Raw genomic sequence first — 15,070 nt, forward strand, 5'->3', positions numbered from 1 at the left:
TCTAACATGCACTCTGTCACTTGAGGAAGGATACACATGGTAGCACATATAAAAACACACCAAAAAATTAATATTGGGAATATGTCTGGTGCAATACTTTGTAGTTAGTAGAGTGGTATCTCTTTCTACGAGGCTTGACTTTGGTCCTCCATTGTCTATATCACAGACCTGAGGAAAATCTAAGGTTGCCACAGCAGCTGGACTTTTCATAGGAAGGCATGAGCAGCAATGAAAAGTTTTCTACAGCTGGAGCATTTAGGATATTGTCTGAACCAGATGGATTATTTGATGTCTAACAAGACAGTCAATCTTGCATTGCAATCTATCCCTCAGTAGGGATATTAGTGTATCATGTTTCACTTTTAAACTCTCGGGAACATAATATCTTTGAGATCTTTGTCCCTCTGCTCTGTTTGCTGGAACCTGACTAACAGGTCACAAGAAAAGCAGACGTCATGAAAGCATAAGCATCATTTCCATAGCAAATCTGACTAAAACCAGTAAGATAGGTCAATGAAATATTCCTATCATGAATGGTAGCAAGGCCTCAGCTCATCTGTCTTCCACCCATAGCTAGGTTCAGGTTTTGGGAGCAGCTTTATGCTGGCAACACAGAGCTCAGTACAGAGAACAGCTCAGGCATGTTTGTTAACTGTATATATAATTTGTCAGACAGGTTCTGCCCAGATTTAGCTCTGTGCTGTCATGATAAGGCTTCTAGAGCTAATTAGTTATTCAAGTTTATGCAGTTCATTAACTTGTCTTCAATTTTAAGTGAAGGATTAATATCCTTAGATAAAAGAGGATAACAATATCCCTTTGAATTGCTTGTGTCACGTTTTTTCACAAGACACGTGTGGCTGTGCACTGACTGCCTATTGGGTTATTTTATCCTCATGCCCCACTCCCTGTTCCTCCATAAGGTGGTATATGCTCCAGCACCCACACAGCTGTGATGGGGTAAATTAGACATGTTACTTGGAGTTACAGAACTAGCCACAGATTGCAAATATAATTAAGAACTGGTCCTCCAAACCCTCTTGTGAGTTCACTGGCATTCCTGGTGTTATTCTCCCAACCACCTCTTGTCATTTCATCCACTTCAACTGTCTGAGGTTTTGGGGTTCTCTTTGAAGTACTAGAACAAGGATCTTTGATAAGAATACTTATCATCCTGCATCCATCCACAAGGCTAGACTAGAAATGTGGTTGTATTGAGTTTGTGTGGCCAGGTTTTGGTAGCAGAGGGGCTACAGGAGTGGTTTCCATGAGAAGATGCTGGAAGCTTCCCCCATGTCCAACAGAGCCAATGCCAGGCTGCTCCAGGGTGGACCCAGCACAGGCCAAGGCAAAGCCAATCAGAAATGGCAATAGCGTCTCTGTGGTAACAAATTTAAGAAGGAAAAAAAAGGTATTGTGCAGAATAAATTGTGCTCAGAGAAAAGGGGAGTAAGAGTATCCAAGAGGAGCAACTCTGCAGACACCAAAGTCAGTGAAGAAGGGGGAGGCGGTGTTCCAGGTGCCAGAGCTGAGATTCTCCTGTAGTCTGTGGTACAGCCACAGTACAAGGCAGTTGTGTCCCTGCTGCTCATGGAGATCCACAGGGATGCAGAGATCCACCTGCAGCCCATGGAGAAGACACAGACCAGAGCAAGAGGATGCCTGACGGGAGGCTGTGACCCTGTGTTGGGGCTGGCTCATGGCAGGGACCTGCAGACCCACGGAGGGAGTGTGTCCAGCGAGAGTCCCTGGTGGTTTGTGGGGGATCCGTGCTGGAGCAACCTGTCCCTGAACAACTGCACTCTGTGGGAAGGGACCCACACTGGAGCACTGTGTGAAGAACTGTAGCCTGTGGGAAAGATTCAGGCTGGAGAAGTTCATTAAGAACCGTCTCCTGTGGGAAGAACCCCGCCTTGGAGCAGAGGAAGATTCCTCTCTCTGAGTAGTGGAGAAACATGTGGTGAACTGACCATAACCCCATTCCCTGTCTCCCTGCACCACTGGGAGGCAGGAGGTACAGCTGGAAAGAAGGGAGGGGTGAGGGGAAGATATTTTTAAGATTTGTTTTACTTCTCAATAGCCTGGTCTGATTTTGATTTGTAATAAATTAATTTCCCCAAGGTGAGTCTGTTTTGCCCATGATGATAATCAATGAGTGATTTCTTGCTGCCCTTATCTCAGCTCACAAGCCTTTGTAATGTTTTCTCTCTCCTGGCCAGCTGAGGAAAGGAGTGATAGAATGCTTTTGGTGGGCCTGGCATCCACCCAGGGTCAACCCACCACAGCGGTGCAATTTTGGAATAAATGCAAACAGCGTGATGGGAAACCCTGAGTTACACAAATGGAGGCTATGGATAGGTTAGAGGATTGAGTAAATGAGACAGGACAGAATCACCAGCAACCATTTCCAGGAGTTTTCTACTGTAAAGCCAAAATGCAACCTAAATGGGAGTTTGATCAGGAAAGAATTGCTTATCAAATTCAGGAAGACTGTCCACAGTAGCCAGTAAGATGGTGATGCTCTTCTGCAAGTGGGCCAAGATCCAGTTCCAAGTCTTTAGAAAAAGTCTATCCTACACAATAACTGTACTCTCATTGTCCTGATCTCTCTATTTTTTTCTATAAAAGGCTTCTTAAAAGATTTTAGTTGTACTCCAATGCACTACAGGAGAAAAATATGTGACAGCTCATCAATTTTGAATATCTATTTTCCCATATATATATATATATATATGGTTCATATATAATTCATTGGTATCATATATTTGCACTTTTTCTGCATCCCTAGAGACAATGTGGAAAGAGACAAAAGTGGCCATCTTTGGCTCAGAGACACAGCCTGTCCTCAGAGGAGCCTGTGTGACACCAGGGTAACACAGAATAGCATTCTTCCAAAGAAAAGAAGCAAAAGAGACCTGGATCTAAGGCCAACAAAATGGAGACTGCTCTAAACATTATGAAATGTATGTAGGACTAGGAAGGCAGAAAAACCAGTAATACAGCTAAATATAAAATCAGCTTTTTGGGGAGATGCAACCCTATTCTTCTCCAGGCTTTGCTCTTCTGTGTTGTTTCTACTCAGTTATTCAGTGGAAGAAAAAGAGTAACTGAGGATGAACTTACAAGAGCCCCACAACAGAGGTTCAGCAGAGCTTAGATATCTGAAGATCCAAAGGTAAAGCAAAACAAAACATCAACAAAAAAAAAACCCAAACAAACAAAAAAAAACCAAAAACACACAACCCCCACCCGAACCTTTCAGGGAGGAAAAAAGGTGTTTTTCTCAAAGCTTGAGATGGAAAATGGGAATGCAGAGAAAAATTACAACTAAACATGAAGCATTTTCTCCTGAAACTCTGAAAATTATGTTAGCTTGATGCTTAACTTGGCATTGTTATTATTATTACCGTTGTAGTTCAGTGTTTTAAAATGTTTGTGCCACCATTGTAAAAACCACTTAGTTTGGAAGAAGCTGGTCACATATTGGAAAAACACACCAAGAGCCAGGCTGCCGTGTGAGTTGTCAAGCTTTTGCTCAATTCTTGCAAGTCTTCAGTTTAATGGAGTACATGAAAATCAGAATGGAAACTCAAAAGTTCCTGTTTTTTTTCAAATACTGAATCTGAAAACAAAAGTAAAAATAAAACCTGATGTAGCTAATATTTTTTATGCAAATACAGCTAAAAAAGTAATACTGGTTGAAAGGCTGTCTAGTTTTGTCTGCTGTGCTGACAAGGCACTACTCCATCACCTTGGTTTGGATAAGTACTAAAATACACTGCAGGTCCTTAATCACCAATGTATAAGGCCCACGCAAACATCACAAAGCCCAACAAGGCCAAGTGCAAGGTCCTGCACGCGGGTCAGGGCAAGGTCCAGCACAGGCTGGGCAGAGAATGGATTGAGGGCAGCCCTGGAGAGAAGCACTTGGCTCCAGGGAGACCTTCCAAAAGCCTTCCAGTACCTAAAGAGAGCCTACAAGAAACCTGGAGAGGGAATTTTCAAAAGGGGATGCAGTGATAAGACAAGGGGCAATGATTTCAAAGTGAAGGCAAGTTTAGATGAATTGTTAAGGATAAATTCTTTACAGTGAGGGTGCTGAGACACTGGCACAGGTTGCCTGGAGAAGTTGCAGGTGCCTCATTCCTGGAAGTGTTCAGGTTCAGGTTGAATGGGGCCCTGAGCAACCAGCTGAAGTTGTCCCTGCCTATGCAGTGGGGTAAGAATTAGAATCTTTAAGGTCCATTCCAATCCAAACCACTCTGTGATCTATGATCTTGTGTTTTCCTCTCCAGAAACACAAATTTCTCCTTTGTAAGCTAAATATTCCCATTATGGTTTTGAGATCTATGGATATGCCTCCCTTTTTCATTTGCTATTTGACAGCTTCTGGAATTTTTTATTGTAAATACTTTTACTGTTTTAAGAGACATGTCCAGAGACAAAAACATGTTTAAATACATTTTCAAGTTACCTACAGTACTACTTTCTTCTAATATTACTTATATCTGTTACTGCCCTAAAGTAGCCAATATATAAAAATTAATTATCATTAATAATCCTAGCAGTATTGTTTTCTATATGCTCATTTAAGTTTTGATCATGCATTTTTATATTTTAAAACATTAATTTTCATAAACAGATCATGACTACAAGTATTTCACTTTATATTTTAGGGCAGTAGATGGGGGGGAAATTTGACCTCTTGCCTTCAAAACTCCCAGAATTTTATTTGTCTCTAAGATAAAAAAGCAAACATTTTATTACAACACATCTATCACAATATCACCTGTTGTAAAGCATTTGTTTCTATCCAAAACCACCTGACACTTATAGAGAAGCTCGTATAAGATTTACTGATTCACATGCACTCCTGAAAAGTAATAAACAGGCATTTTCCATGGAGTGAAAATCGCAGGGAATCTCCCCAATTACAGGGTAGGAGAGAGCTCTTTCATCTGCTTTTATAGCCTGCCTTCCCTCCCCAGCCCCTTACCACCCATCTACCCCAAGACAGAAAGATTTTGTTAATCATTGCAAATGGGACTGAAAAGACCCTCAAGAGACTGTACAGAACATCATTCCCTGCTTCATACAGAAGCAGCTGTACCAAAGCCATTCAGAGGTTGCATATCTGAGAAATGGCTTGTGAGCATGAAAGACTTGTCTGTTTTTTCTAGCTAAATCAATTGATTTAATAAAAAAGTGCCACATCTTTCTAGTCTTTTACAGGCTTAGGCCATCATAGCTGTAACAACACAGCTGTTAAACCACTCCCCAGTGATGCTTATACTGAAGAAGTACAGTTTCTATGAGCACCCCAGAGATTTTATTCTAGCACTTAACTACCACAATTTTTTTCCTAAGCATCTTAAACTAAATTTTCCTTACAACACAACATAAATTAGGATTTCTTCATAATTTTCTGCCCTAATTGACATGAACCTAAATTACAGTTTAAATTCAACTAAGTTCACAGCTAATACTACATTTCTGATGACATTTTACTTCTTTCCCTTTACTTTTCTTGTCTCTAGACTAAGTAATTATTCTAATCTTTTTTTGTAAGCGATGTTTTTACACATCTGATAATCCCTTGGGCTCTCCTCTGGACTCTCAATTCTATCTGCAATTTTTTCTCGAGTACCCTGCTCCCAAATGAGAGCAATATTCTAGCTAAGGACCCACCTGAGCTGAGCCAGACAAAAAGATTCATTTACCTCAGAAAAAAACATTTCTATCATTACACACCATTTTTACAACAATGCAATGCTACTGACCCACGTTTAGTTTGTGAACCACCACATTTCCACATCCTTTTCTCCTTAGCCATTCCCCATGCTAAATTTGAGTACATGATTTATTACTGACTAAAGATAAAACCTTTCCACTAAACCCTATAGACTCATATCTTGGTTGGTTTTCTGGAGGTTGTGACTGTCAAAAATCACTCTGAATTTAACTTTTATCTTCCAGAGTGCCTGAAACCTGTTTGGTGACCTCTGCAGGCTGAATGCCCACATGCTCTGGCCCCTCATTTGAGACGTTGATGAACTAGGGAAGAGTCTGAAAGATTCTGTGGGGTACCAGCCTGAATGGTAGCCCGGTCAGTATACCCCTCCAACATCTCTAATGCCTATACTCCTTGCCCACAAAACAACATCATCAAATTTTGCTTCTCTATAAATGTCCTGAAACAAGAAGAAAGCACAATGGTTGTAGAATGATTCCTCATTTTAGGACAAGGAGAGGGAGACTCAGTCTCACAAGTGCACAAGGAGTTCTCAGGTATCAGGAAAACACATTTTGGAGGAGCAAATCCCTGTGAGAGACAAAGAGGCCAAGAAGAGATGCTTTCCAAACAATGCTGTCCTGAGTGTAAGGTGAGAACATAATATTTGAAGTTTCAGTGAAGAAAAACCTTCAAGAGATTACTTAGCATCATGACTCCCAGGGATCTGTACCCTACTAAATGTAGCAAAGAGCAGCCAGGAAAGAGAGACAATGACCCCAAAACTGCCACACATTCAACTTCACTCTGTTTCAGCTGAAATGTTACAAAAGAGGGAGAAACTCTCTTAATGGTAGTTTTCTACGGTCCTAACAACAAAACTTGATTTTATGTGAGCATATGTTTTCAGCAAGCTAAACATACTGAAATGACCACCATTGTGCATCAATACTAACACAGTTAAAGAGTAAGGAATAAATATCTAACATATTTAGTGAATGCACAGATATTTCTGTTGAGTACAGAGCAATAGCTCCGGTGCACCAGGCAGCCCTGCAGTCACAGAACAGACACAATTGCAAACACCATGTCTTCCAGCCCTAGCTTCATATGGATCACATCATGCAAATTATTTGTGCTGCCTGCAGATGCAGCCTTAATTCAAAAGCATGGACAGCATGGTCCAGCCCTCATGCCACAAGTACCTGGGTACAGAATAAATGCCTTGTTCACAAATGCTCATAGTGAAGACCTTCCGCTGACATAGACAGCTAAGCACTGCCACCTTGCACAATTTTACACAGCCATCCTGCACTTGCCCTGTCTCTGCACATCAGATGGAACCTCTCAGAGGAAAAGAATAGGATTCAGAATAGGGTTTCAAGGTAAAAGAGATACACTGGGTCCCTTGTGATTGTAGCTGCGCACATGTGAACCTGAGGGTTGCACTTGAGTGAACAGCTTCTACCTAATCTGAGCTGAAATAGTTGTATCACACACTGGCACAGGAAACCCTGGGGATTCCTAACTATTTGGGGTGCATTTAGTTGGCATTGTGCTGGCATAATTCTTTCCACCCCACCTGTGCAACCCTGTAAGTCCATCAGTTCGAGTTTTGTAGTTACCTATGACATATTTGATATGTTGACAGCAGCACCACACAGACTGCTGTCAGGACTTGCTACCGAAATCTCAAAGTTCAAGACTCTGAAGGTAAGTTGAATTAAATCCAACATGACTGTGAACAGCTCTGTGGGAGCTCTGGACAGACAGAGACATACTCCTAAAGCATTTCTGTCTCAAGATGTTCATCTGGTTCCTGACTCTCAGTCAAATTCCTTGCAAAGCACCTTGAAATTTTTCTTTCTTCACGCAGACCCAGAAAGATCACCTTCCTCTTGAAAAAAAAAAAAAAAAGCCTAATTGATACACACTAGTCTGCATATTTGCCATTGTGTCCACCTTCTTTGCTTTGACCTCAAAATGCTTGTAGAAACTGTGATCTGCAGTTTTCTATTTGCTTACAGGGCCAACAATGAAACTGTTTCTCTCAAAAGCAGGAGTAGCTCCCACTTCAGCTAGCTAAGTATGGCTGGATATATTTATATTTATATTTATATTTATATTTATATTTATATTTATATTTATATTTATATTTATATTTATATTTATATTTATATTTATATTTATATTTATATTTATATTTATATTTATATTTTATATCTTAACATGTATCTCCGACATACAAATAACATTTTGCACCAGCTGGTAACTGACAGGAAATTAACTTCTGGGGCAAAGACATCTGTTGCCAGTTGTCATGGTTTAATTGAGGTGTTGGGGCATAGGTTGGACTTGATGATCTTTAAGGTCTCTTCCAACCAAGTCATTCTGTGAATTCTATGAATTCTGTGTTTGCTTCTCATACCTTGTTGTAGCAGTGCCCTGTTCCGAGCACCAGAAACTGCTGGACTGCTGCAGATTCCTCCTGTCCCGCTTTGTCATGGCCATGTGGTGACAGTGTCCACCACCAGTGACCTGTCACAAACACGGCACTTAGGCAGTAATTGTGTGGGAATGCTCATACTGGCAAATATCCCTTTGCCAACCTCACAGCCAAACCACACTGTGCTCTGCCTGCACCAGGGAAGCAGGCTGGAGCTTCCTGCTCTCCAGGTAACCCCCTTCAAGTGGGGGCAGGAAGGGTTGAGCAGAATCCCACTTGTGCCACTCAGGCAGATTGGGTTAGCAGCTGATGAGTTGTGGTTATCTGAGCTAGAGCTTGGTCCTCATGGGCAAGCCAACTCAAATTGAAAACATCAACACTCTTCAGCAATGAGCTTGTGTGTGTGGACATGACTCAAATTAGAAGTAATGTCTGAGTTGGGACTAAAGTTATTCCATAGTGAAGACAAGTCCATGTTATCCAACATCCCCTTCCTGGGCTTCAAATTTAATGGTTATTCCAACATTAAAAAAAGTTTAAAAAAGTCCTGGCTGACACTTCCTACCCAAACTTGGCAATTCCTTGAATTTTCCTCCAAAATCTGCTTTGTCCTAGCTGTCTCTGGGCACAAAGAGACACTCCCACATCCTTTACATTCCAGTTGGGGCTAATTGAACTCACATGTCAGCATGAGTCAGCAGTAATTATCAGGAATATTAAGGAAAGATTTGGCACCGGACTTTGATAATTCAATAGCAGAGCCCCCATGTTCAGCAGGGTCTGCGATTGGATCAAACCCCTTAAACACACGACAGGCTGTATTGAGTTCTCTAGTCTCGTTTAACTACGCACAGGCAGTTCCTGATACTGAAAGCATGTTTACTATATATTTGGATATACCTACAGAAAAGAAAATCTAACGGGAAAAAATAATTTCTGAGTAATAAATCCTCCTCGCTGGAGTTTAAATCTGTTTATACGCTGAAACCGATGAATCAATATTACACTGGCTGGCTGGTTTTTGTAAGCACTCGCATTGGAAGCAGGGCCTAAAAATGCATTTCCTCCTTACAATTCCTGAGCAGAAATCTGAATCAATGGGAGGCTGAGGTAATAATATACCTCCCCCCTCCCACGGCTCAGTTGAAATTAAAATCCTGAAGCAACAACAACCCGGCTTTTCCACATAGGAGTGTGCGTTCCCCACCACTCTTCCCGAAACAGTCCCCTCCGTACACCTTCACCCTCCAGACTGTGCAGCCTTGTGCTTCCAGACCTGGGGGCTGGAGGTGTTTACACACCTGCCCAACACAACCCCTAAAATCTTAATCTTCTCCTCAACACTGAAGAACGCCCGAACACACTTTTATGGTCAACTATGGCAAAAAAAAAAAAAAAATGTCACAAATATATACGGACACAGAGACACGGTGGATGTGGCAGTGAAAAGTGAGGACTGTCTCAGCCTGCGCTCTGGCAGGGGATGCAGGAGCAACAGTGTTAAAGTCACCATCAAAACCTTAACTGGAAACTCTTTCTGGATCTTAATATCTACAGTATGAGGTACTTTGTTTTTCACGGAAATAAATTCTTGCGCTTGGTTGCAAATTAACCGAGTGTCTTGCCAGTGAATTTGATCTTGTCAGTCATAAAGTCTCTCACTTAAATGAAATTTTTTAGTCTCAGCCCTGAATCATAACGCTCTCTACGTATTCATAAAAGAGAACTGTTTTATCTAGTACACAAACATATGTGCATCAACATTCTTCTCAACAGACTACTTCTGAACGCAACCAGATAATTCGGTTTTATTTAAATTAAGTCCTTGTTGTCTTTTTAAAATCTCCAACTACCAAACATCAAGCATACTCCAGGTTTTTTTCTGGAAGATTTTTTTCCCCTTTTTATTTTCCTGGTTAAATAGTCCATCTCCTAGAAACTCACTAAATGACGCACAAACATTGTTTCTGTCTGTCTTCAGGAAAAAAAGTTTTTTACATGATACAACTTGGTTTTATGCTATTTAAATTTTTCTTTTAAAAAGACAAAAAACTACAGCTTGACCCAAAGGCGTACAAAATTCTTGTTTGCTAAACAAAGTAACACGAAGTCAGAAAAAGCACCAGAGTCTTTTCCTTACTGCTTTTTCGCCCTTTGGTATGTCAAACTGAAACACAACAAGAACCCGCAGCGCAGAAGTTATAAAACGCTCAAAATTATTTCCAAGTCAAGTACTGGCTGACCCTAAGGCAAACCCACCCTGTCCAGCTCCAAGCGAGCTCACCTGGGGCTCGGAAGAGGCAATGTGAAACTTTAGTTCACTTGTTTTCCCCTCGAAAGGTCTCTCGAAGCGACAGGGCAAAGGATGTGGCCAAGGTGTCGCGGCGGACACCTCCGCCGTCCCGGTTTCAGCCCTCGGGACAGAGAAGCACCGCTTGGGCATCCCCCATCCGAGCGTCGGCGGGCACCGGCACCCCCGGGGCTCTCGCCTGGGAGCCTCGGACCGTCACCGGCGCCCGGCCGGGAGAAGCGCGGCGCGTCCTGCGGGGCTGCGGTCCCAGCGCCGCCGACACGGGCAGAGGGACGGCCGGCACCCCGGGACAGCGAGGGGCGAGGCGGCCGGAGCCGACAGCCCCCGGTTCCCCCGCACAGCCCGGGCTGAAACCTGTCCTGACGGCCGCGAGCCCTCGGGATGCAGCCACTTACCCCACGGTCCCCGCCACGACCCGGGAGTGCAAAGTTTTTCCGGGCGAGCGCAGCCGCCGGCCGCGGCGCGGGGCGGAGGTGCGGAGGAGCGGCGGGAGCGGGCCGGAGGGCGCCGGGGGTGGGGAGGATGCTCGGGCGCCGCGTCCCTCGTGATCCAGGTGGCGGGCGGGCGGCCGAGGGACGGGGGAGCCGCGCCGCCCGCTCGCACGCGATCCGCGCCCGCCGCGCCCGCCGCCGACAGAGGGCGCTGCTGCGGCGGATCCCGGCGGCTCCGCGGCCCGGGGAGCGGGAGCGGGGCCGGGATCCGCCGGGATCCGCCGGGCGGGACCGCCGCGTTCGGCGCCTCTGCCGCCCCTGCCACCGTGAGATCCGCGGGGCAGCCCGGAGGAGCCGGAGCCGGCTGCCCGCGGGGTGCTGCACCTGCCCGTGCCGCCCGCAGCCCGGCTGTCCCGGAAAGTTTAAAGGGAAAAGCGCCGTGAGGGTCCTTCCCCGCTTCGCGGATGTCTGGAACGGCCTCAGTGTCCCCTGCAGCGGTGCCTCTGCCCCCCGGCTGCCGCTCCGCCCGGCCCTGAGGTCGCTGCGCTTATCGTGCTCCGCGGCTCCCTCGGCATCAGCGGTGCCTTCAGCACAGCACCGCATGTACCGGCTTCTCCTGGAAGCCGAGCAGCAGCTAGGACCATTTCTTTAACTAGCAGTGTTTGTTTTGTTTCCCCAGAACGTTTTGCCGATGGATTTCTGGTTTGTACTGAAGGGGCAAGGGCTCCCGGTCCAGCGGCCAGGCCTTCGGTGAGCGGCCCTAGATGCTGGAGTTCGGTAAGTACCTAAAGTGGCACTTGTACGGGAGGCTTAAGGGGAGGACAGACGAAACCAGAGCAGGGTGATGCAGAAAATTCAAGGTAACAAAGTGAAAAGCAGTCCCCTCCTTGGTGAGGTGCCAGTCCTTAGCGAGGAGATCCGAACTTTGAAGCCACACCAGCCTCCTGGGACTGGTTGCTGTGGGGACAAGCTGTCTGCCGCTCCTCAGACCTGCATTGCCGAGGTGCCCCCTCAAATGAGGATGCAGTGGCAGGTCCCAGCCATCAGACAGCAGTGCCCTGCACCCACTGTCCCCACGCCAGACACAGTGCCTCAGCTGTCTGTGACCTATATCCACAGGCTGTCCCCTAGGAAAGGTCAATTATCAAGGTATAGGTGGCAGCAATATGGGGGGGCGGGAGGAATCTTTCCTATATGTGTAATACAGGAAAGCAAAGAATTCTGCTTTTGCTAATCATAGAATACTTTGCGCTGGAAAGGGTCTTTAAAGATCATCTGGTCCAATACACCTGCAAGCATCTTCAGCTGGATCAGGCTGCTCATCCAAACAGACCTTGAACATTTCCATGGATGGGGCACCTAACACCTCTCTGGATGACATGTTCCAGGGTTTCACAAACCTCACTGTAAAATGCTCTCTTTCTTCCAGTCTGAATGACCTAATAGATGTTTCATCCATATGAAGCTCTACTCTCAGGTTGCTTGTGGTACAGACTGAATAAAAATGCAGTGCCTGAGCACTAATTTACTGGGGAAGAAGAGGAGGAACAGGAGCACCAGAGAGTACTTGAGCCTTCTCCTCTCTCCCTGGACAGTGGGTGAGGAGTGTGGCCCCAGCTCAATGGTTGGTCTCCATGGCTGCACTATTATGGCTTCCCAGTTTTCCCAGGTCTTCAGAGCTGTCTCTCTGGAGTGCCCTACCACCTGACCTCAAAACCACTATTAATTCTTTGGCTTGACTGCTCATGTCTTGGTTTTAGCAGGGAAACTGCATTTTGACAAATGGACCCACATAATAAACTTCTATCTCTGTTGCCCATGTTGTCCAAGATGAGGGGAAGCCCAGGCCCCAGCCCTCCTGTCCTGTGCATAAAGATGGAAGAGCCCAGCTCACAGGAACACTATTGTTCCAGCAAAATAGAACCAGCCAGTGTTGTTGATTGCTCTGTTACATCTTCCCAGACAGAGCCTTGGCTATAAAAATAGATGCAATAATCCACATGGACAGTTGCAATTGTAAATGGCATTCAGAAAGCAAAAATGGAATTCATAGTCTGACACAGACATATCCCCAATCCATCAGGATGTGACACACTGGCAGCATGTCTGTGCCAAACTATGAATGTCGTTATTTACTCTTCCTCCAAATGCAATTTACGATTGCAACCTTCGCTGTAAATTAATGTATATATTTTATATCGGACTTTTCTGAGTGTCTTTGGTATTTTCTGCACTTATTATTTTCACAGGATTGAATGCAAGTTACTCTACTTGGGCCACAATAAATCTTCAGGGACTACAGACTGTGCTTATGTTAGGAGGATTTGCCAGCATAACCATACCAGCAAAATCCTATCTGGCAGAGTCAAGGCCTATGTTTGGAAAGAGAAATCAAAGGCCATCAACACTGAATAGCTCTCCACTAGATGGAACAATGGTGCTTCTGCTGCCAGGCCATTGACAGGGAGTGATTTACCCAGAAGACAATTGGGGGATGGGGGGATGGAACCCAGAAAGTGCTGGATAAGGGTGAGACAGTCATGGGATTGCTATTGTTCATTGCTCCTCCTGGTGAACTCGGTGCCACAGAGGAGAGCTGGGGAGCTGGGAGGTGTCTTGGTGCGTGAAGACACATCAGAGATCGTTGGCCACACATGAACCAGCTTTGAATTAGAAATGGTGTCACCACATGGTATTCAGGTCACCCTAACAAATCTCTTCCTGAGCTTGTTTGACTGAGACTGGGGCCCCAAGCTAGCATATGTCCAGCTTGGAATTTGGGCTCTTTTGCACCTGTCTGCAGTGATATGTCCAAAGACGATGGTTCAGATGCTTTGTGGGAGATTATCCCATGTACAGCTGAATGACCAAGCCCACAGAGAGAATATTTGTGCTGTGTTCTCTTCACCCCCTGGATTTTACATTTTGTTAAAAGTGATTACACTTGCCAGGCAAAAATTGTTTTTCATAATCTCATGCTGCTGACTGTTTATACTTACACCAGCTATGTGCAGATCATTTTTATACAAGTTAGGCTTACTGAACAACCGCCAGATACTTCTGTTTTCCTTCTTGAATTTTAATTGCTTACTTGCCCAGCATCTATTTTTAAAATGGAACTGTAAATGGAACAGTAAGTTCCATCACTTACCATAGATGCAGCGGGTCAGTGCTCTCCTTACTCCTCCCTTTCTCCTTCCTGCAGGGAATGTGGAAGAGTTATTAAGGAAAATCCCTAGTCTGACCATACATGAGACTCTCTGGTGGTCTATAACACCAGAGACTTTAGCTGCTTCACCCACTTACTAAAATTTTCCTGAATGTGGTTTCAAAGCAGGCGTCTTTGAAACATCAGTCTTCTTTCTCCCAAACTCTTGCTTGAAAATGTGTGTTCATCCAAAAGGCCGATGTGAACACTGAACTTAAACTCATCCACATCTTCATTTTCAAGACCACCTGTCATCAATTTCTCACACAATTCCATTTCATCTCTGGAAAATTATTATTGACTTCAGTCTTCATCTGTCTTCTTATGGTCAGCATTATTTCAAGCTCCTACATCCATTTTATCTCTAGGGTTGCAGCTTTTTCACTCTAGCCAATTTCTCATCTGTATTCTTTTTCTTATTTTTTAATATTCCCCATTATTTTTAGACTATTGGGAAGGAAGGTGATAGTATGCAGGAAACTAGCAGAGAGCTGGAAGCCAAGGTAATTTTCTTTTTGATCCTTTAACTAACACACATATTTAAAAAAAGAGACAGACATTCTTAATATTCTCATAAACACAAGCATTTCCTCATGAAGCAGTACTGGTTGCTTCTTGCTCCTTTCATACTGCTTTTATAAATTCTGAAAGTACAAAGTGATTGAAATACAGTCAATCTCCAGATTGCCAGAGCTAGCAATTTCAAACAATTTCAAATTAACTTTTTTTCTTTGAATAGTGTTTCAGAATGATGCTATTTCAAGGGGAAGAAAAAGGCATATGAGATGTTTGGATAACATTCTTGTTAAACTGCAATCTGTCCTCACTCTGGATTTAACTCCCAATTTAATCAAGTGATCATTAGAAATGCAGGAGAAGTGAAATCACAGCTAAAAAAGCATCCTCACGACCAGATATTTTGACCAGATATTTTGTTTAGGTT

General features: G+C 44.2%; 1 protein-coding gene across 1 annotated transcript in view; it reads right to left on the reverse strand.

The window, feature by feature from the left end:
• AHRR (aryl hydrocarbon receptor repressor) overlaps window positions 1-8,242 on the reverse strand; it is a 78,169-nt gene extending 69,927 nt beyond the window's left edge. Inside the window, exon 1 of the mRNA XM_063149085.1 lies at window positions 8,160-8,242. Coding sequence (XP_063005155.1) covers window positions 8,160-8,242 — 83 coding nt within the window. The remainder of the gene's footprint in view (window positions 1-8,159) is intronic.
• Between the last annotated feature and the right edge of the window lie 6,828 nt (window positions 8,243-15,070).

This window comes from Melospiza melodia, chromosome 1 (genome assembly GCF_035770615.1).
Source record: "Melospiza melodia melodia isolate bMelMel2 chromosome 1, bMelMel2.pri, whole genome shotgun sequence".
Classification (NCBI taxonomy): Eukaryota; Metazoa; Chordata; class Aves; order Passeriformes; family Passerellidae; genus Melospiza; species Melospiza melodia.